General features: G+C 39.5%; 1 protein-coding gene across 1 annotated transcript in view; it reads right to left on the bottom strand.

Annotated features, from left to right (window-relative positions):
* Positions 1-22,437, bottom strand: part of hmcn1 (hemicentin 1) — a 123,876-nt gene that overhangs the window by 36,691 nt on the left and 64,748 nt on the right. The window contains exons 20-46 of the mRNA XM_052098916.1: positions 22,139-22,251; positions 21,070-21,229; positions 20,514-20,697; positions 19,785-19,912; positions 17,326-17,592; positions 17,111-17,206; positions 16,808-17,002; positions 16,581-16,711; positions 15,164-15,311; positions 14,908-15,034; positions 14,664-14,818; positions 14,278-14,556; positions 13,736-14,017; positions 12,837-12,945; positions 12,587-12,756; positions 11,130-11,284; positions 10,847-10,970; positions 10,643-10,744; positions 9,835-10,011; positions 9,593-9,744; positions 9,181-9,304; positions 8,539-8,714; positions 6,652-6,748; positions 6,147-6,269; positions 2,354-2,509; positions 1,974-2,255; positions 1,664-1,831 (exon numbers count right to left, since the gene is read on the bottom strand). Coding sequence (XP_051954876.1) covers positions 1,664-1,831; positions 1,974-2,255; positions 2,354-2,509; positions 6,147-6,269; positions 6,652-6,748; positions 8,539-8,714; positions 9,181-9,304; positions 9,593-9,744; positions 9,835-10,011; positions 10,643-10,744; positions 10,847-10,970; positions 11,130-11,284; positions 12,587-12,756; positions 12,837-12,945; positions 13,736-14,017; positions 14,278-14,556; positions 14,664-14,818; positions 14,908-15,034; positions 15,164-15,311; positions 16,581-16,711; positions 16,808-17,002; positions 17,111-17,206; positions 17,326-17,592; positions 19,785-19,912; positions 20,514-20,697; positions 21,070-21,229; positions 22,139-22,251 — 4,380 coding nt within the window. The remainder of the gene's footprint in view (positions 1-1,663; positions 1,832-1,973; positions 2,256-2,353; positions 2,510-6,146; positions 6,270-6,651; positions 6,749-8,538; positions 8,715-9,180; positions 9,305-9,592; positions 9,745-9,834; positions 10,012-10,642; positions 10,745-10,846; positions 10,971-11,129; positions 11,285-12,586; positions 12,757-12,836; positions 12,946-13,735; positions 14,018-14,277; positions 14,557-14,663; positions 14,819-14,907; positions 15,035-15,163; positions 15,312-16,580; positions 16,712-16,807; positions 17,003-17,110; positions 17,207-17,325; positions 17,593-19,784; positions 19,913-20,513; positions 20,698-21,069; positions 21,230-22,138; positions 22,252-22,437) is intronic.

Consider the following 22,437-nt stretch of genomic DNA (forward strand, 5'->3'; position numbering starts at 1 on the left):
CTGGAGTAACAAGGTAGTGCATGTGTGTGGGTGTAGGTGCATGAGCAAGAGAACCAAAGGAAAAAAACTGAGATTGCGTGCAGGATTACTTGTATTTGCTGCGACTCTCATCAGCAGTAACATCGCTTCAAATCGACAATATGTTAGTTTAAGTAGACTTCTCAGCAGCAGTGTAGCTTTTCCATTGCTAAATAACTGTTGTATTGAGTCACAGGGGTCCATTGACATTAATGCCCGGTGTCTTGCTCGCAAGTGTTGTATGTGTGTGTGTGTGTACAGTATGTATGTGTCCACGTGTGAGTATCTGGGTGAAAGAGAGAAAGATTGAACATGAAGGTGCATTCCATAGATATTAAAAGTTATTTTGGATAATATATAAACTTTTGTATTAATCAATTCGAAAGGGGTGTGTTTATATCAAGGCTCTATGTGTTGTGCGGGTCTTTATGTGTGTGTGCATATGTACAATATGTGTGTCAGTGTGTGCGGATTTGGAACACCCAATTCCCAAAGCGCTCTAAGTCCTCATGGTGGTATAGTGACTCGCCTTAATCTGAGTGGCGGAGGACGAATCTCAGTTGCCTCCACGTCTGAGACCATCAATCCGCGCATTTTATCACGTGGCTTGTTGAGTGCATTACCACGGAGTCATAGCATGTGTAGAGGCTTCACGCTATTCTCCGTGGCATCCACACACAAGTCACCATGCGCCCCACCGAGAGTGAGAACCACATTATAGAGACCACGAGGAGGTTAACTCATGTGACTCTAACCTCCCTAGCAACCTGGCTGGAGTCACTCAGCACGCCCTGGTTTTGAAGTCACGACTCCAGGAGTGGTAGTCAGCGTATTTACTCGCTGAGCTACCCAGGCCCCGATGCTGATAGCTTTTTAAACTTTGGCAAATTCAGTGAGTGGTTCTTCCTCAAAAGTAATAAGAGTATCAACCTGGTACCTACTTAACACAGCTCCAGGCGGATTAATAAAAAAAACTGTGCTCTTACTCGTGGAAGTTTTGTAAAGCCAACCAATCTGATCGGATTTGCCAGAATTTGCTATTTTGTGTGCAATATACATCAGATGGTCAGTGAATGGACAATGGATGGTCTGAGACAGTGCTGTCATGATCAATAATGTGGTCACATGTTTATTACTCCCATCGGAATAACGTTTTCAATATTATACCAGGAGCCCTTTACTAGGAGTTTTGATTATGTTTCCTGTACAGCTCCATGTCTGTGGCATCCCAGCTGACAGTCTGAGAATAGCTCAGCACAGATTAATTTACAATGTGGTTTACTTTACGGAGGTGACCTCTGGTAGTTTATGATGTCTGAGGTTACAATGATGGATGTACCTTATACTTGCTGTTGGCAGAGGATCAGTCTGTATTTACTCTGGAAGTCATTAATGGAGAGCCTTCACGTTATGAGAACATCTGTCGTGCTGTTTTTCTTTTTAATTATCCTTTGATCTGTGGTGTTTGGCCACTTACTGTAACTATCATGTTGCACCTATTTCTATTTGAGTTATTACACCTGGTTAACCTTATCCTTTGGCCGGTACTGTTTTTTTTACCTGGACTCAGCAGAGATATACTGTGTGGTGTAGACGTTTTGGACCAATCAAAGCCAAATACAGTCAAAGAAGCAGAAATGAATACCTGAAATGACTCGAACAGAGCTGGACATGCTGATTGGTTGGCCATCTTTGAGCCAGGTGATGGCTGGTGGTGGCATTCCAGAGGCTTCACAGGTAAGTACAACCGGATTCTTCACAACGACACTCACATTCTCATGCACCAATGTCTGTCCGATGATGGTGGGAGGAACTGAAGAGACACATATAAAATGTGAAAATTTGTGAATGACATCACAAAACCTAATTTTATATATATATATATATATATATATATATATATATATATATATATCTCTCTTTCCTCTCTCTCTTGAACTCTCTTTCTTTTTTACCATGTACGTTGATGTCATATTTCCTATCAGTCTGTCCAGCCACATTGACAGCGATGCAGGTGTATCGTCCAGTGTCGGCCACCTGAGCATCCTGGATGTGTAACAATCTGCCCTCATTAAGTATTTGAGCCCTGCGGCTGGTGCTCAGAGGTCTGCCATCCTTCAACCATGTAATAGCAGGCCTGGGAACCCCATCAGCTTCACACTGTAGGGTGACATTTCCACCACGTGTCACTGTCTCCTCATCCTGACCCTGAGCTGAGGAGCTGATGAAGGGACGAGCTGTTTGGTGCAAAGGAAATAACAAACATTGTAGTAAAAGTGGGATTACGGGATCCTTTAATGGTGCTTGTAATATTGTGTGAGAGAGAATGAGGTACCATAAACTTGCAGACTGTACTCTTTCATTACATTGCCGGCTGCACTGGAGGCCAGACAGGTGTAAGAAGAAGCATCGCTTCTCTCAGCACTGGAGATCTGCAGCTGACGACCACCAGACAGAACACGCACCCGAGAGTCTCCCTTTAGCTCTGAGCCTGAGACATAGACATCAAGACACCTTTTTTTTTTATTCAAAAAATACAATTACAAAACCCACTCAAGACAGAGCTTCACATTACGAGGATGACATGGACATCCTTACAAGTTAGCATACACTACAAAAGTCAAATCTAAAAAATTAAAAAGACAAATGTCCCTCTCCAGTTACTGGTGTAACCCCTAAAACTAATCTTTGTTAATCAAAATTACATATTTAAAAGTTTTTTTTCCATGAAAACAATCCTTTCATGCCTTAAATGGCTTAGATATAAGTCTACACCTTTGCCTCTGTATGCGTGGATCTATGAATATGCAAATTAGTTCCTGCCTCCATCTCCACTCACCGTTCGCCTGCAGCTTGGGCTACCTGCTCACCTTAAACTCTGTACACTGTAAAATTACTAAATGCTACACAATGGCAAGTGGTAATATTGGAGTAATTCAGCCATATATGTTTGAACTGGAAAAGAAATGAAGAAGAGCGAATTGTACAGGGTCGCCTACAAGTCGATGTATCACAATGGTCATGTATTTTATGTAGCGCTTTCTACAACTTGGCATGCTAATGTTGGCTAACTTAATATAGCACACTGCAGATTTATAAAACACAAGAAAAAAAACTTGATCAACATGTTGGCCCGTACACGCTGTGTTCGCAGGATAAATTGATGGAACCGCTTTACAGTGGCAAAACCCATCTGTTGTGGGGTAAAATTTTCAAAACAGTTCTCTGGAAAATTACTACTACAAACCTGAGTTTTCTTTGGAAGTTTTGCAGGGACATTACAATTTTTCCAAATAAACTGCACCCATTTATTTCATATTTTCAGATCCTTTGGTAATACATGAAGGCTCACATTTTGCGTCCTTTTGCAACTTCTCCGTAGCATATGTTATTGATATGTAAAGCCCCACCCCGCAAGTTGACGGGATTAGTTCCTTAGCTTTGTGACGTATGAAACCCTGGCTGTCTGAATCTGTGTTTTTGAGACTGTCTTTGTACACTGCAGTTCCAAGGTGAAAATGCTCAGCCATGGCGTTGACTGCTGATTTTACACATGCTATGTCTTCTCGCATATAAAAAAACACCATATGGACATGTAAATAAGGTTAAAAACTTGATTTTGACTGGAGGGGGTCTTTAAATCACAGTCAAATTATAATATAACATTAGAAAAAAGAAAGGAGAAATATATCTACACAAAAATAAAATGAGAAAAGAACAGATTTTAATAAGTGCCTGTCTCCTTAAAATAGTGTAAAAAAGGCTCAAATTTAATCTTTTCAAGGATGGTGGAGATGGTAGCTTCCAATTAATAAGTATAAGTTATCTGGCCAACAGTGTGGAAAGTTCTGTTGTTATAGCTGTTAATTTCATATTTTCTGGAAGAACACCCAATATGAATGTCAGGAGGTTGGGGTCTATTACCATAGCAAAATGTCTGAAAAACAGCACAAAACAAATTATAATAAATAAATCGCAAAATCTTTCATAATATAGGACAAGACCAAAATGAATGACACAAAGAGGCTGGCTCTACAGCACATCGTGGGCAGGTGGGGTCAAGATGAGGAAATATTTAACAGAGTTGGTCTCTAGACTAATGGACACAGTGTAATACCTTAAATTGTATAAGGCAGTGCCTAGAATTAACTGAGGAACTGTGTATTCTTTCTAAGATAGCGTCCCAAGTGTCACCGTCCACTGTCATCTTCATGTCATCCTCACAAAGAAACTTTAATGGCCCATTAGTATTTATTAAACTGTAAATTCTAGAAATGGCACCCCTTTTCCATTTATGCTGATCTATATCGCTGGAATAGGGGGAAAATCAGAGAACTATTTACTTGAAAATCAGTCTGAGTTAGGTACCTTACATTTTTCTTTAAGTTGTAAAAATGAAACAAAGTTATTATCAATAAATAACTGACAAATTATTACTAAGCCTTGTGCTCTCCAGGTATTAAAAGCCCCATCAAAAACATAGGGTGAAAAAGATACATTGCCAAAGATGGGAGAAACTGGAGAGAGACTCCAAGACCTAGTGTTCTACAAACCTGAGACCAGATCCTCAAAGAATGCTAAACCGTTGGGTTATTGATCAATACTGTGAGTGGGAGGAATAGGGGAGCAGAGAAAAGAAAAGCCTCCATTTGAACCCAGAGATGTTTACACTGCTTGAGGCCATATTGTACCCAGTACAACACATTTCTAAAATTGGTGGCCCAGTAATAAGTTTGAAAGTTTGGCAAAGCTAAGCCACCCAGCTCTTTCGGCTTCACAAGGTGTTTTTGCTTTATTCGCCTTTATAATTTATTATTTCAAATAAAAGAAAAAATAAGTTTTTCCAGGTTGGTAAAAAACTATTTAGGGATAAATATGAGAAAATATTTAAATAAATATACAAATTTGGGAAAATTAATTTTAATTAAAGAGAAAGGGATTTCCATGACAGAAACAAAGACTTTGTGAGACTGAATAGAGGGACAATATTAGCTTTAAACAAATCAGCATGCCTGCGAGTCACTTGAACACCCAAAAACCTAAATTGACTATTAACAATTAAAAAATGGGAAACCTGAATATGAGATTTTTAACGCAGCACAGTTCAACAGAAATAATTCACTCTTAGAGAGATTCAGCATATACCCTGAAAAGGTACTAAATGAGTCCAATATTGAAAGAACTTGGGAATTGAAACAAGGGGATTCAAAAAAAATAAGAGAAGATCATCAGCGTTCAAGGAAATCTTATGTTCTAGAACAGCATGAAACACACCTTGCACCTCTGTGTCAGCACGTAGTGCAATTGCCAAAGGTTCAATGGCAATAGTGAATAAAAGAGGAGAGAAGAGGCACCCCTGTCTTGTTCCCTGACATAGTGAAAAATAATCAGAGGTAATATTATTTGTACGTACAGATGCTTTGGGAGTGATATACATCATTTTTATCCAAGAAACAAATTTGAGACCTATTCCAAATCTTTTTAAATTACGGCGGCAAGTGCATAAAATTTTTCTATAAATTCCCCTCTCCAGCATTTTAATGGCAGCCATAATCGCAACACTCTCAGGCGAGGAATGTTTGTCACACTTAGCCGATTTTGACGATGGTCCACAAGCAGCAGTCGGATCAGCCTTCTTTCTATGTTTTGTAGACATGGTATCAACTCCGATAAATAAAAAAAAAAATCAGGTACAGCTGTTGTAAAAATCATCTATGATTGTGTAAGTCACAAAAGATAACACTGTATCCAGTATTGAGGCAAATTTTAAAGGATGGTTTGCAGATCTCCTGACTTTAAGACCTCACATGACAGATGTTAAACCAGAAGTCCAAGACACCTACATTTTTTAATTCACTCAAGAAAATGCAAGAGATGCTTGCCTGAGCAAAAGTTTGGCAGGACAAGATATGAACAAAGTTTAAAACCTAAAGTTAGGGGTTTGTCAAATCCCAAACCTTAAGTATGACCAATAGAAATAGTAATGCTTCTGTTAGCACTTAGCCCTAGTTAAAACAGATGGAGTAGGAGGCTGAAGTTGAAGATAAATGTAGCAAGGATGGTCATAATTATAAAGTTATAAGGATATGGAAGATGGTGATGATGAAAACAGTGAAGATAAGCCTTACCCTCTTTCTTCCAGGTGAGACTGGGAGGAGGGATCCCACTGGATTCACATACAAGCGTGATGATGCTGCCCTCAATCACAGTCAGAGGAGACACCTCATCAGATCCACGGATACTGGGAGGAACTGGGAAAAAGGGGGTGGATTATAAGTTTACAAAAAGAGGGAGAGAGTCAAACAATTTGACATGCACTGCAGTTACTGTAAAACAGGTCATAGATCAGATCATGCTTCCTCCATCCTAGATTTCACACACACACACACACACACACACACACACACACACACACACACACACACACACACACACACACACACACACACACACACAGGGGTGGGGGGAATTTAATACAGTGGCTCATGACTGTACGGTTACATCTCTACTGACATCACCACCCAAAATCCCTGTTAGAATATAAAATAAAGCAATGACAGCAATTTAACAGCCAGCAACATGGTACATTAGCCTGTAATGTCTGACATACAGTAGAAAACAATTAGCTCTCACCCCACACATTCAGGTTATAGTTCTTCTCTGTTTTTCCTGCAACATTGGTAGCCTCACATGTATACCTGCCTGTGTCCTGGACGTGTACACTGTTTATCTGTCAATAGAAAACCATTACCAAAATCAAAACATTACCATCAACATAATGCTTTGTAAACTAGAAAAACAATACAACAAGCTCCTTCCTTGTCATTGTAACACACAATTTTGTTTTCCTTTTTAACCCAAAATTATGCAAAATCTAATTCAATAACATTTTTATATAATTTTTGGCAGAAAATGTGTGTAGTGTTTGCCAGTAGAAAAAGTCATGGTTACTGTTGTAACCTCCATTCCCTGATGCAGGGAACGAGACGTTGTGTCGATTGTAGCGACAAGGGATCTTTCTTGAGAGCCTCATATACCTCTGGATTTGAGAAAAGGCCAATAAGAAATTGGCAGACAGAATTTTCATGTTCCGCCCCGGACATACGGGTATAAAGGGAAGCGGACGTGCGTCTGTCAGTCAGGTTTTTGCACTGAGGAGCCGAGAGTAATACGTTTACTGTGGTAGGCCTAGTGTCATGGCAAGGGGGACACATCTCTTTCCCTCCATCAAGGAACGGAGGTTACAATAGTAACCATTACGTTCCCCTTCTGTCACTCACTTGACATTGTGTTGATTGTAGTGACACAAGGGGTCCCATTTAAAAACGCCATGCACTAAACCGTGTTAAGTGAGTTGCTGACACAGGTGCAAGCAAGCTACTGCGTGCTAAAAGCAACTGTATCGGCCGCACGTAACCCTCCCCAATGCCTCAAAAAAGTGTTATATGCAGTTCTTAGGTTCCCAGCACCCCTGAGGGGGGAACAAACAACATGACTATCATGGGAGCAAGCCGGCCAGTCGTGACCTTTTCTCTCTTTGTTTCTCGTCATAGAGCGACATATATCTTAACGCTATAAAACGCGTCGGGGAAGGCGTTCTTTTCCGTTCCTATTCTTTCAGGGGGAAAAGACTCTGCGGAGACCACATCCTGTCCAGGCTGGGGGGAGGTAACATGTGGCCAATACGTCACATGGGTTGTCAAGCCACACGTGGAAGTGGCGCGGTGGTTGGTCCTACCTAGTAAGGGAGGAGAATGCGGACTGGCTGTGAGGCGAGCCGCCCTCACCTCGAACCCGGATGGAAGCAAGCGAGCATGCTGGGGGGTGGGTGGTTCGTGGGGAGGTACCCGGCGAAACCGAGCCCACTGCCATCCCCAAATCGCCTCCATCGACAACCAGGTCATCCTCAATCCGGTGGGAAGGAGAGACGCACGCAGAAAGCTGATGGAAATGCACCGTAGATCCAACAGCAATGCTCTGATAGAGGTGAGTGGAGCAGTAGTGAAACTCAGCTTGCTGCTGCACAACCGCTCCGAAGAAAAAATCTGACTGACTGACGCACGTCCGCTTCCCTTTATACCCATATGTCCAAGGGTGGGACATGCAAATTCTGTCTGCCAAATTCTCATTGGCCTTTTCTCAAATCCAGAGGTACGTGAGGCTCTCAAGAAAGACCCCTTGTGTCACTACAATTGACACAACGTCGAGTGAGTGACAGAAGGGGAACCTTGTTTACTGGTCCAAGTCAATAGACTCAAGTCTCTATGATATAATGGTTCCTTGATATGGCCTGGGTCACTTCTTCAATGTAAGTCAATGTGATGTTTTATAGTCCAAAAATATTCCAATGGTCCAATGTCTGAAAAGTAATAGCACACCTCTCCTCAACAAGGCTCTTTGTTTAAACCCCTAAATCTAAGAATGAGCAATATTACACTACCATGAACCTTCAAGCTTCAAGTCACCATGAAGCAACTGAAGCAGTCATGAAGCAATTACATGCTGGTTGATGTGTTGTACCTTAAGCAAACTGCTGTCTTCTGATAGACTCAGTCCTGGTTTTCTAAAGAATGGTCGACCGTCTTTCCGCCAGCTCAGTGTAGGCGGAGGGATGGCATCACTTTTACATTGCAGCTGCACTGTCTGACCAATAAAAACTGTGCTGTTTACCTCCTGACCCATGATATTGGGAGGCACTGGGGGACAAAAGCACACACACAAATAAACACAAATATTTCTTTATCTGAAAGCAGTATGATCTCTTACAGTCATTAAACATTGGCATGATTCGCCAATCTTGGCCATGTGTTCAGACACATGCACTAATCCAAACATTTCCTAGACACGTTAATGGTTCACAAATGATTACCATAGCTATTCAGTCTGCTTTTCAGCACAGTCAACCATACGACAAGCTATAAAACAGGGAATTGAGCTAAAAACAACTTGACATACTGGCATGACAAATTAGAAATTATTCACTCTTTATGTAAAAGTGATTTTTGACAAGATTCATATTCATGCTAATCACATACAATCATCAGTTTGTTTTTCTGTGTAAATGATAAGCCGTCAGCATATGAATTAAGACTCGAAACAACTGAAATTATTTACATGCAAACAAGCCACTGGGTTTGAAGTGAGAGAATTTTCTGGGCTCACCGTACACACGCAGGTCATAGTCTCTGTGCTTTTCTCCACCTGCATTCACAGCCACACAGGTGTAATGACCAGTGTCACTGACCTGTGCGCTAAGGATCGTCAATACCCTACCACCTGACAAAACCTAAAAGAGAGAAATTTGAACACTGAGTTAAACTGGTTATAACTTGTAATTATCTTGCTGAAAAGACCAGCTTGGAGGAGTATGAATTCCCATGCATTTGCAAGCTAGTTTATGCTAGTTAGTGCTTGTTTTAAGCTAGTTTAGTTGATGAACCACCACAGCCATCTTGCTCGTATGGTTAAGCTGGTTGCCCAGCAAAGCTGGTGGAGCTGAGCGCAAAAAATATGGATATGTACACATTACAGTATCCAAACCCCCACTCTACCACCAACAGACAAAAACACACACCTGGATGCCATCTGAGAAGCTGGAGACAGGGCTGCCCTCTTTGAGCCAGGTGAGGCTGGGCACAGGGACTCCTGAGGCTTCACACTCCAACCTGACTGGATTATTCACCACCACTGTTATCGTTCCTCCATTACTGGAAATAGTGGGAGGAACTGAAAGAGAGAAAAGTGTATTAGGAAACAGTGACAACTTTTAGTAACATTTAGGAAAAACTGACAACCAACTCCTTCAAACACACTCACCGTACACCTGCAGGCTGTGTGTGAGCTCAGTGCTGCCAGCCACATTGATGGCCACACACTTGTAGAGTCCAGCATCTGACACCTGTGCACGGTCAATCTCCAGCACCTGGCCTCTGCTCAGTATGTTCACTCCAGCAGTGCTTTTCAATGGATGGCCATCTTTATACCACACCACAGCTACAGCACGAGTGAAAACACACAGTCAAAACTATACATGCATTTATCTCTATTTTTGGAATCTATTATTTGCAAGTGCAAATTTAAACCTGGAGTCCAGTTTGCAAACTATTCATCCTAGACAGAATGCAAGATTAGAATTTGTGTATCCCAAATCATCAGTGTTGAAAACATTAAGCCAAAAGTGCCCGAATGATACACATTTCCTGTGAATTTTTGAAGTGTAAATTCATTCAATCTTACTAATACTCTTTTAAACCCCTTGTGCAATGGAAGAGGAAGAGTTTGTGACAACTTTATTTTCAGTAGAAGAAAAGTGGAGAGGTATGAGAAGCTGAAACTGTTACAAAATTTTTTAAATGTATGAATGTAAAAGTTAAGCAATAATTAATTTTAAGGTAATGAGTTGAAATGGATGAAAACGTTTACATGCAAATGCAAACGGTACATGACAAAGGGGTCTCTAGTATAAATGTCACGATGTGGTAGTATACGGGCGCACTCTTTTGATACACACTTACTTGATACGTACTGTCCAAAAGTGAAGTACATACTTTTAGTGTATAGTATAAGTTGACAAATTGAGCTGAACCCTAATATTGTCCTAAGACAGGGGAAATGTGGGACTCACCTGGCAGAGGACTTCCTGTTGTCTTACACTTCAGCTGAATTTGGAAGCCAGCTAGAATGGTTTCATTGAGTGTTTCTCCAGCATGCTGAATGCTTGGAGGTTCTACAAAACACATATACAGTACAAATAACTTCATTTTAAATGTAGATGTATGTTAGGTATTTAAGTACAACCATTTAGCTAAGTTAAAAATATTTTTCCTACCATGCACATTGAGCCGAATGTGCTGTTGTGCATCCCCTGCCGCATTAGTTGCCACACATGTATATTTCCCAGCACCATCCAGTCTGGCCTGCTTTATATGCAACACCTTGCCGGCAGACTCCAGCTACATGTAACCCCAGAGAGATAAAGACAGAGGAGATTGAAGAGTACAACTGTATTATAAAACAGAACTGTTGGGTAAGTGTGGTTAAATAAACCTTGCCAAACACCTTATTTCCTTTAAAAGGCTTTAGGGAACTAAAGTCATTCTTTGGAGTCTGACCTTCAGGAATTCTTGTGTAGTGTCCACAGGATGGCCATCTTTAAGCCATGTAATGCTAGGAGGTGGAATTCCACTGGCCACACACTGAAGGCTGATGGGCATGTGGAGGACCACTGACCTCTCAGATGGACCAGTAGAACGGATGGTTGGGGGAACTGACAGACAAATACCACAGAAATAGAAAGAAAAATGTAACCACAAAACTACATGTTTGTATCTGAAACATATTTAAAGGAACATAAAAGATACAAGTAAAAGCCTGTAAAAAGTTACCTAAAATATCCCCTCTGTCAGCAGAGGAGGCAAAAATTCAACTAAATATTTCTAGGAAATTATAGATATTCAAGGCATAGTTCACACAAAAATGAAATTCATGTCATCATTTACTCGCTCTCATGTTTGTTTAAAAAAAACCTGTCTGACTTTGTAGGCCCTCTTTTAAGAGTGCTAGTGCCAAGCGCAGCACAAAGTCAAAGGCCATGGCCATGAAGTTTTGGTATTTTTGTGAAAGCATGCACAAAGTCTAGGTTCAAATGGGTTTGGTGAAATTGCCTGTGCAAAGCACTAATGGTCTGGGTCAAGTGCAATTTGATTCTGAGGATCTTCTTCGGTTATTGCAGCATCTGCATCCTATTATATAGTCCATTCCCTAAAGACAGCACATTCATAAAAAACTTGGTAGTGTAAATGGACTGTATGCAACGAATTAAATGAATAGAAATATGGACTATGTGAATGTGCACATTCTTTTGAGCATTAACTGCATCCTTGTTGAATGTCAGGCATATTTCTATGTCAGTGACACGTTAATTTTATATGCATGGAAAATTTGGTTCAGGATTTGTATGTAGGCTCTGTTAAATTATAGAGAATGTAAGTACTGTATTATTAAAATAAGCGCTTCATATTTACTGGTCGAATTTTATTTGATTCGAAATTCAATAAATGAATTTTTTTATTCATTTATTGACGTGGCTTTGAAAAGTCCCAGCACAATGACCAATTTCTCAGGAAAATAGCAAATTGCGAGTTGCTTTTTTTTTTACAATACAATACATCCACAGCTTGTGCGCATACACCCACAGATGGAGCAAACACTCCCACCTATGCCCACTTGCTCTTTGCACAAAAATTGAGCTTAAAATTAGCACTCACAGAAATTGGATAAGATGTAGTGTTCAGTCTTTGAACGTAGCACAGTGCTTTAGACAATAGAAGATGTTAGGTGGAAAAATAGGGACTGGCAGTCTGTCACCATTCACTTATATTGTATGGAAAAAGATGCAATGAAATTGAATGGTGAATGAGGCTGTCAGTCCTTAACATTCTACCGAACACCAATGGTTGTGTTCCACAGAAGATAGAAAGTCATATGAATTTGAATTTGAAATGATGACAGAATTTTCATTTTGGTGTGAACTATCCCTTTAAATATAAAACCAAAATCTGATCATTACCATGCACAGATACTTTAAACTCTCTCTCTTTTTCTCCAGCCTCATTGGTCGCTACACAGTGAAAAACTGCTGTATCAGACACCTGAGCACGAGAGATGACCAGTCGACGGCCATTAGATGTGATCCTTACTCCCTCGCCCTGCCTCAGTGGCACACCATCTTTTAGCCACCTTCAGAGAAAGAGAGTGAGGTTACAGATGCGAGAGAGTTGTGCATAAGTGTGAGTATGTGTGTGTATTGGTGTTCTCACGTGATTGTTGGTGTAGGTGTGCCTGTAGCGTGACACTCAAGCTCAACAATATTGTTGATGATGACAGTGGTGTCTGTGGTGTCACTTGCCCCATCAACAACAGGAGGAACTGAATAAACAAACAAAATAAGAGTAGAATCTATCAAACACTACAGCATTTCTGGAACTAGTTCATCTTATTAATCAAACAATGCATGGATCAACACTGTCTTTGAAATAATGCGTGAGAACCTCTACTCACAGACACACATAGATAGTTAATGAATGCCACATGCTTCAGTCACATCAGCAAATGCTGTCTCTTTAAGTTTCTATCACAGACTATTTTAATCTCCATTCCATTGTTAACCAGTTTATTGTCTCATAAAGCAACTTTGCTCTTGATTTCCTGCACAGACATTCCAGTGAATGTACAACACAAATTTGGATTGAATGAATGCTGCACATGAATTATTAGAGTAGTGATGTCCAGATGTTCACAAGCTCCATGTGCCGAACAAGATCTGTCTGGCTCATGCACACATAAACACGTCACGAGACACCAAGTTCCGGCTAAATTCCTGTGGATAGTGAAGAATGGGGTGCCTGAAAATATTTAGCAAGACTCTTGTCTTGACTGGTGAAAATGTAACATATTGGTACAATAGTTTTGAGGATTGCTACACATTTTTTATTAGATTTACCTAATGACTGAATGAGAAGAGGATCAGTATTGTTTGGATGAAGTTACATGGATGAATGGCAAAAGGTCTTTCAACAGCAGAGTAACACATCCAGTTGACAAGAATACATCTAGAAGAGCTTTACTATTCTACCATGTCCTAGACAACGAAGTGTCTTTGCAGATATTGTTTTGTTTAAGTGTGTGTGTGTGTGTGTGTGTGTAAATATATTTATACCTAAAACGCTAACATCATATTTGATCTCTTTCTCTCCAGCAATGCTGGTTGCCACGCAGACATATCGACCAGCATCAGATGGTAGTGCATTTAGGATCTTGATTTTTCGACCCTGCTCTAGAACCTGCAGGTTCTCTCTAGCTGTCACTGGTGAACCATCCTTCAGCCAAGTTAGTGAGGGAGGAGGTTGACCTTGAGCCTCACACTCCAAAATCAGAGATTTACTGAGCACAACTTTCATGTCTGTGGGAGCATCAGAGACCCCAGTGATAGAGGGAGGAACTACATAATGGAAAAAGCAGAGAACAGCATATGTGAACAAGTGTTATATAAAGACGTTTATTTATTATTACTTATTTAATATTAATAGCTAATATTATTTTGTTTAAAAATCAAGCTGAGCATGTTTTTTGTTCCAAAATATAGCCATTGATTGAATAGGCCTTTAGACAAGGTAACAAAAGGTAAAAAGCTAAAAATCCTAGAAAGTCAGACAATCCAGAAAAAAAGAAAACCACAATAAAGCACTCCTTAGTCCTCACCATAGACATCCAGCTCATAAACCTTTTCAGCTGTACCGGCCACACTGGTGACTTTACAGGTGTACTGTCCAACATCAGACATCTGAGCTCTAAGGATCTTGAGGAACTGTCCTCGGTCCTCATACTGGGCCTGTCTGCTGGACAGTATGGCCTCTCCGTTCTTAAACCAGGTGATGGAAGGGAGAGGCACACCCCGTACCTCACACTCCAGAGTCACCACATTACCCAGAACCACTGTCACCTCAGAAGACACATTTCCTCCCTTAATACTTGGTGGCACTGAGTGGGCAGATGGATAGACAGACAGAAAATGCAGGAAATTTAGTTATATTCTGTTGATGTGAAACAAATTTTTCATGTTGTAACAGATTTTGTTTTTAGCATACCAAAAACACTAATGTTAAATTCCTTGGACTGCTTTCCGGCTGCGTTAGTGGCGCTACACTGGTATCGTGCCTGGTCACCTAAACGAGCACTCTTTATCTTCAACTGTTGTCCACGGTTTGAAACTTCAATATTGGGGTCACCCAAAAATACTGGCCTAAAACCAAAGAGAGAGAGATTAAACTAATGATCCTAGTATTGTTGTCTCAAAAAATATGGACCAGCTATAAAGGGTTCTTTACTTACTTTCTGTTCTTGTACCACTGAATTGTTGGAAAAGGATCACCTTTGACTCTGCATTCAAAAATTATCTCCTGATTGAGCACGGCAGAGAGGTCACGTGACCCAACTGTCCCAATGATTGTAGGAGGAACTACACGGAGGAAATCAAATATGTAAAGACATAATGCAAACTTGTAAAAAAAGCAAACCTAGGTAATACCATACATATAAGAAATATCTTCCCTAGTGACATGAAAAGAAACATAAAACCACAACTTACCCAAAACATCTAAGTAAAAGTCTTTTTCTGTGCTTCCTGCTATGTTGATAGCCTTGCAGCTGTAACGTCCAGCATCTTCAACAGCCACTTTCAGCAGATTTAGAGTCTTTCCCTTCTGAAGAATCTGCACATTACTGCTAGGAACCACCTGGTTAAACAGTAAAACCAGCTATTTAAATAATGACAAATAACAACTTCAATACTTATTCAAAATTACATAACATATCCAAATCACACTCACTGTTAGTTTCATTACAAAACCACCTTGCGGTTTCTTTCACGCTGCAACCTTTATGAAGCTGATTCAATGGCTTTAATTGATCAGGATAAATAATTACACGTTGTAAAACTGTTGAAGGATGGGCAAGGAGGAGGCGAGAACCGGCTAGTCAACATAAATCATATTTAATAAAACTCAAAGCACAAACATAAACACACATGACGGACATGTCCGTAATTCTCTCTCTCGAACAATCGTCACCGGCCGCCTTTATCCCTCGCGCGCCTCATCAGGCTGATTGGGGACCGGGCGCGCGATATTCCGACCGGCCCCGCCCCCCTCCGCTCCACACTCGTACACCACAAAAACGTCATTAGAAAAGGTAATGTTTATCATGAAAATATTTTTATAAGAATCCAAAAGTCGGCTGTATGCTACCATTAATCTGAGTTAGCTGACATGAGACTGCTGTTCCTGCAGTGTGATTAGAGATTTCCTAATGGGTCTTTTTATGATAAACACTTGATTCTGGAATTGATTCTTGTAAAGGCAGATTTATGAGAGGCACTGGCATTTCATGACCTGTTCTTGGAGCTCAAACCCAGCGATTGGAAATAACTAATTTGTGATTGGTCTCATTGGGTAATGGAGAAAAGGCAATTTATTTCTCATTAGGTTTACATAAAGTGGTTTATGCACATATATACACTACATGAATTGGCATTCTCAATGCATTTACTTTTTTAATGTGACATTTTTCCAAAAATAATATATAAAGTGAATTTAATTTAATTAGAACATGTTAGGCAATGATATTACTTGTTAATATTATAGTATTCTCCACTGGTGTGGCCTTGGTTAGATCAGCAGAAAAGTTGCTTTAAAGACAGAAATTTAGTAAATTATTACACTTTTTTTTTATAATAACATGCACAATAAGACTATGTATGTTTATTAAGAAAGTAACTGGGATCAGTTTTTTATTTCATGTTTTTAATGGTTGACTAAGGTTGACTCAGGACAAAGATAAATGATTAAAATGCAAATGAAACAAAGAAGTTAGCTGAAAAGTGAAAAGTATGACCATTCCTTCAACCAGTTAAAATATAATACTGCCATAGCTCCACAACTAAAAACTGTTTTAAGAAAGTATGCTTCATGCATTAGTAAATGAGTGAATTCATATTAAGAACTGACCAGAACTCCATCTTTGTACCAGGTGATGACAGGTACAGGTGTACCTGTGACGTCACACACCAGGCTAGTCTGTTGATTCATTGCCACAGAGACATTGGACAGCAGGCCATAGTCTCGAATATCAGGTGGGACTAGATGAAGAGTAGGAGGACACAGATGGGATGAAATGTGATGAATGGGGAGCCAGGATAACAAGCTTAAGAATTGTTTTAAACTGTTGCACTAACCATTGACCTTAAGCTGGTATTTCTTCTCAGTTGTACCAGCATCATTGACAGCCATGCAGATGTACTCCCCATTATCGAGAGGTGACACTGAGGCTAGGATGAGAAGTGTGCCATCCTCCAAAATAGACACACCCAGCTCCTTTCCTGTCAACTCCTGACCATTCCTAAACCACTTTATTACTGGCTTAGGGGTACCTGCATAAGTAAAATGACAGGGAGTTGTGAAACAAGCATTTATATTGTAAGCATTTGGTAATCCAGGTGTATAATTAGTGATTTGTGAAGATGAATGTATGGGTTCACCTTTGGCAGGGCAGGGGAAGGCAATCTGCTGGTTAGCCACTCTCTCCTGTAAGGGACTGTTGAAAGGGGGCTCAGAAACCTCCACAACGGGAGGGACTGTAGAGAAAGGAGGCCGTGGATGATAAAGCCAATCTCCATATGATTACATGTAGTATTTCATCCACTTCAAGCTGAATTGCTGCATTTACAATTCTATATGCCAATTCCAGACTGACCTTGAACCTGGAGCTGAATATTGGCTTCATCATGTCCGGCGATATTGGAGGCCACGCAGGTATAGACACCCTCATTATTAAGCCCCACCTGGCTCAGAGTCAGAGTTCCATCTGAGATCCTGTACAGAGAACTGTCCAGAAGGGCAGTGCCATCCTTCAGCCAGGATACAGAGGGTTCTGGGACCCCCTGTGCAACACAAGGCAGGTCTATGGCATGCCCAACGAGCACTTTCATGGCACGAGGACCTGTGCGGATGCTGGGAGGAACTGAGGGGGCAAAAAAAATGAAGAAGTCTGTAATAATTTAATCAACCCCATGTTGTTCCAAAACCGCATTACTTTCTTTCTTCGGTGGAACACAAAAGTAGATGATAGGGACTGACAGTCTCAGTCACCATTCACTTTTATTGTATAGAAAAAAGATGCCATGAAAGTGAAATTAATATTCTGCCCTTTGTGTTCCTTGGAAGAAAGAAAGTAATATGGGTTTGGAACAACATGAGAATGAGTAAATTAATGACAGAATATTAATTTGTGCATAAAAATGAGAAAGAACTGAGAAAGAAAAGTGGACAAAGTGGCAAACATGTTCTCTTGCATTTGTGGGAAACAGTGGGAAATCTGCACATTAACATGTGATTTGGTATAATTTTTTGCTTATAAAGTATTCAAAAGATATTTTTTTTTTTGGCTGTACTCAAAAATAGAAACCTGTCCTTATTTGCCTTTGGCTGTTAATGATAATTTTCTCACATCTTTTGGATTTGAATCTTTCTGATGAGACATTTGCTAGCTGTGATAAATCAAATAGCGCACTCCCCTTTTATGTCCCTCTCATTCTTCAGACTAAGTTAGAATGTATCTGCTCATGGTCGTCTGGAGGACTATAATCCAAGATTAAAGTGACTCAGGGTTTAATTGCAGTCATTATAAATAATTTTAGTTACAGATGTGTTTAAGTGTGCTCAGTGAGAATCTTATGTTAATGGGAATCTATAATTGTATCAGGGTTTGCTCAGAGCAATGGAGGCATAGCTGATCTTTCTTTCCATGCTTTCTCATATATAGTACTGCCAGCTCTGCCGCAGCACAGAAGAAGTGCTGATCCTCACTTGGCCTCTTAACACCCACTTAAACACACTCACATGTACAGTGTGCAACACTTTATGAAATCAACAAATGCCCAACTTGTTTATGCATATAAACTCAATGTATTTTCAGTAAGCCATCATATTAAAAAGTAGTTTAAGGGTAGATTTCTCCATCAGTATTTAAATAAAATGTTGTTGTTTAAAGGAGTACACATAACTTCCTGTTGAATGACCAATGGCAGACAAAGGGAGTGTTTTAAAGTAGTTTGAGATTTGTATTTATTTATTATTATTTATTTATTTTGCTATTCCATTGTGGTTCTGCTAGTCATACAAAAAATACACTCTTCATTTTTACATTTTGGAGCTTGACACCCTACAATCCACTTTCATTGTATGGAAAAGAGCATGTTGGACATTAAGCTAAATATGTGTTCCAAAGGAAAAAAGAAACCATGTGTTTTGAGTGGATAAAACAGATTATTTGTTTTTGAGTGTACTTCCCCTTTAACAGTTGTATGAAAGAACATCGAATAAATCAGATGTGTTATATAAAAATGATCTGCTTAAAGGAGAGTCGGTTTACTGAATTTGCTTCTTTAAAATATCTTTCAAAGGGGAGGGGCAAATCTATGTGACACAAAGGTTTTTGGAGGGAATAATCTGAGCAATAATCAAATGAGGAAAGTGTTCTGATGTGTGACTGCCTTTGTCAAGCAAACCTTGCCTGAAAGCTAGCGTGAAAGCATCAGTCTATTTTATTGGATACATTTGCACACTGTTTTGTTCTTTAAATCTGTTCCTGACATACAAAAGGATTTCTGGACCATCAGTCTCTATCAAATTATTTGAACAACTGGAAAGGTCATGCAAAAGCCACAGAAATGAATTGGTATCAGTACATTAGCATGTGTGAAATGTAAACATGTGGATGTACTTATGGCACTGTGGTGTAGCATGTGAAATTGAAATTTAAACATGCAATAATCAGTCTTTAATGATCCTCATGCAGCTTTGTTTTACATGTGGTTTTCATTCAAAATATTTGTTTTATAGATGTGGGTTAGATCAGAGAACTTATAAATCAATTCAGGATGTCTCACAAAAGATCTATTAAAATATGACTGATTTAAGCCTGATGTCATAGCATGACCAATGTGCCATTGTGATTAATTTAAACACCTCAGGGCCTATGTGTGCTCACAACTTCATGAGATAAATCTAAACAGCATCAAAATGTATTTCAGCTTTAATAAACACATTTCACCTACAAGGGTAAACTTACAGCTGTGAAAGCATTCAGGTAAATAAATGTGTTTAAACTGAGATAGATCATTGCCTAAGGTTAACTGTTGCTGTTTCACCTACCCAGAACTCTGAGCTTGACCGTCTGAGTGAAGTTTCCTGCTATGTTTGAAGCCACACAGAGGTACAGGCCACTGTCTGTCACATGTGTTTCTGTGATCCTCATAGAGCCTGATGATAGCTGAGTGTGTCTATGAAAGAAAAGGTCAAATAAGGAAATAATTTTTAATTCTTGACATGGGGAGAAAACAATTTGAATTTACACATGTACCGTAAAACCACACAGGTGTTCGTCATTTCAGAAGCTCCTCTGTAAACTAGATGGTAAGCTAAAAAAGAGAGTTTAATTAATGTGTAATTTTAATCTGACCACAGTCTTTATGCCTTTAGGCTGTACAATAAACCTCAACACTTGAAAAACAATGCTGAGAAAAGCAAGCTACTTGCATAAAAGCTTTATTGTGAAGTCAGTTAAAATTAGTTTAGAATTAGTTAAAATAGGACATACTGTACTGTAGGTATAAAGTATTTATCACATGGCAGTTGACATATAACATTAGATTTACAATAAATCTAGGTAAAAGTATACCTTAAGTCCTATTACTGGTCACCATTCTTTTAAAATGTTCTTGTTTTTTTTTCATGTTTATGCCTTAACGAGTTCATTTTAAATAAACCTGCTGTGTGGCAAACACATTTTTAAAATTACACATTTTCCATGTAGGCTCTGATCTCCAAAGATCATAAAAATATAAGTGACATAAAAAAATTAAACATAGGTGAATGTGACACCTGGGTGAGAAGGGAGAGATAAGCTGCTTGTCTTTGGCCCAGGTGATGATGGGAGGAGGTACACTCTCCACCTCACATGGCAGTGTGACATCTTCACCCACTTTTACTGACATCTCCAACAGCCCATCTGAATTATTCAGTCTCTCTGCTCCAACGCCACCTGCATCGCTCGGCCTAGGCCTCACTGCACAAGTCCACAAACAAATGCAAGTCAAATTAATGAGAGTACAGGATCCACATAAGTATTACATAAATACACAAAAACATCTCAGTCCACAAAGACACAGAAACAATGAGAGTGATAAACTAGATGATGAAGAACAAATTCCCAGTATTGTTTAGTACACACAGTGTAGTGATCAACATGCAAAGCCACAGAAAACAAGACACATTCTTATTGATAGAGACAAAGTTTAATGACAGTGTGAAAAACTGAAGAAAACACAAGACATTCTTCACAGAACCATTGAAGGAAGCTCTTGGAACACATGAAGCAAAGATGAAAATGAAATGTTTCAAGGTAAAGGGAGAGATCAGTAGATGAAGTTGCTCTAACCATAGACAGTGAGCTGGACCTTTCTGGAGCTGTATCCAGCAGCGTTGGTAGCCATGCACACAAACTCGCTAGATTCTTCACCAGAGGGGGAGACAATGTGAAGACTGCCATCCTCGCCCAGAGAAAAGGCACTGCCATTCAGATCAAGCAACTCCCCTCGCTCAGAAAACATCATCACAAAATGTCATTATCATCAGTTCATTTAAAAACAATATCAGGGTGCAATGTAAGACTGTAATGATCAGAGATAGATACACAGATAGATATTCAGATTAAAAACTACATTGATAAACAGCAGGACAAATGTGAACCATCAGTCAGGATTTTAATGATTTAGTTTACAAAAATAGAAAATTTTGAGTTTGAATGGTCAAACAAGCTCCTAACAATCAAAATGTACACACGAAAAATCTTAAGTCACCACAAAAGCAAAGGCTAATCCAGGGGTGAACTGTCTCTGAAAGCTCTCAAATCTGATCTGGATAAACCACAGAGAGAATATAAAGGTGTGGTGAGATCAGAAATCTCCAGCTGCTGTTCAATTTAACAGCATCACATTTCCCTCACCTCTATATACCCTATAGCACATTTATAGGTCCAAAAGTAAGCCCACACATTGGCATGGTGCCACACCAAACTTTTGGGAATGCGTAGTGGTTAGTAACATATTCTGGGACTGGCATGTTTATTGTCCAGACTGGCAAAGAAATGTAATTCTTATGAAAAGTGAAATAATGCATTTGTTAAGTTGTAAAGTGGCAAAACATGTATTGAATGTGGTTACACTGCATTACCCATGACAATGATAGCTTTGTGAGGATTGGATTTGGTATGATCAATTGTTGCTTTCTCTCTAAAACGTTTTTCTTTGGTTTTTTTTAAAGTTTCAAGCATACTCTAAAAAGTATATTTTCTGTCCTAATTCACAATATACTGTATGTGTATGTGTGTATGTGATAGAGATATATATATATAGAGAGAGAGAGAGAGAGAGAGAGAGAGAGAGAGAGAGAGAGAGAGAAAGAGAGACAGAGATAGATAGAGAGATTCCTTTGAGATAGGGAAATACCTTAGACCAGGTAATGTCTGGTTTGGGGACTCCATGTGCACGACATGGCAGAGAAACAGGTCTCCCTTCAATGGTACTGAAGATTTGAGGTCCATATTGTATACTGGGTATCACTAGAGTGGGAAACCACATATAGAAGAAACACTTGGCTGAGTATAAGGTGGGATTAAGAAATACTTACAAATGCATCACTACACAGAGCATCTTATATATGAATGTATGGCAGAAAATAGAGATCCCTGTCCCTGACATTGTCACTTAACTTTATTTAGCATTTCTTAGTATAGTATGCAGGCCAA

This window comes from Xyrauchen texanus, chromosome 30 (genome assembly GCF_025860055.1).
Source record: "Xyrauchen texanus isolate HMW12.3.18 chromosome 30, RBS_HiC_50CHRs, whole genome shotgun sequence".
NCBI lineage: Eukaryota > Metazoa > Chordata > Actinopteri > Cypriniformes > Catostomidae > Xyrauchen > Xyrauchen texanus.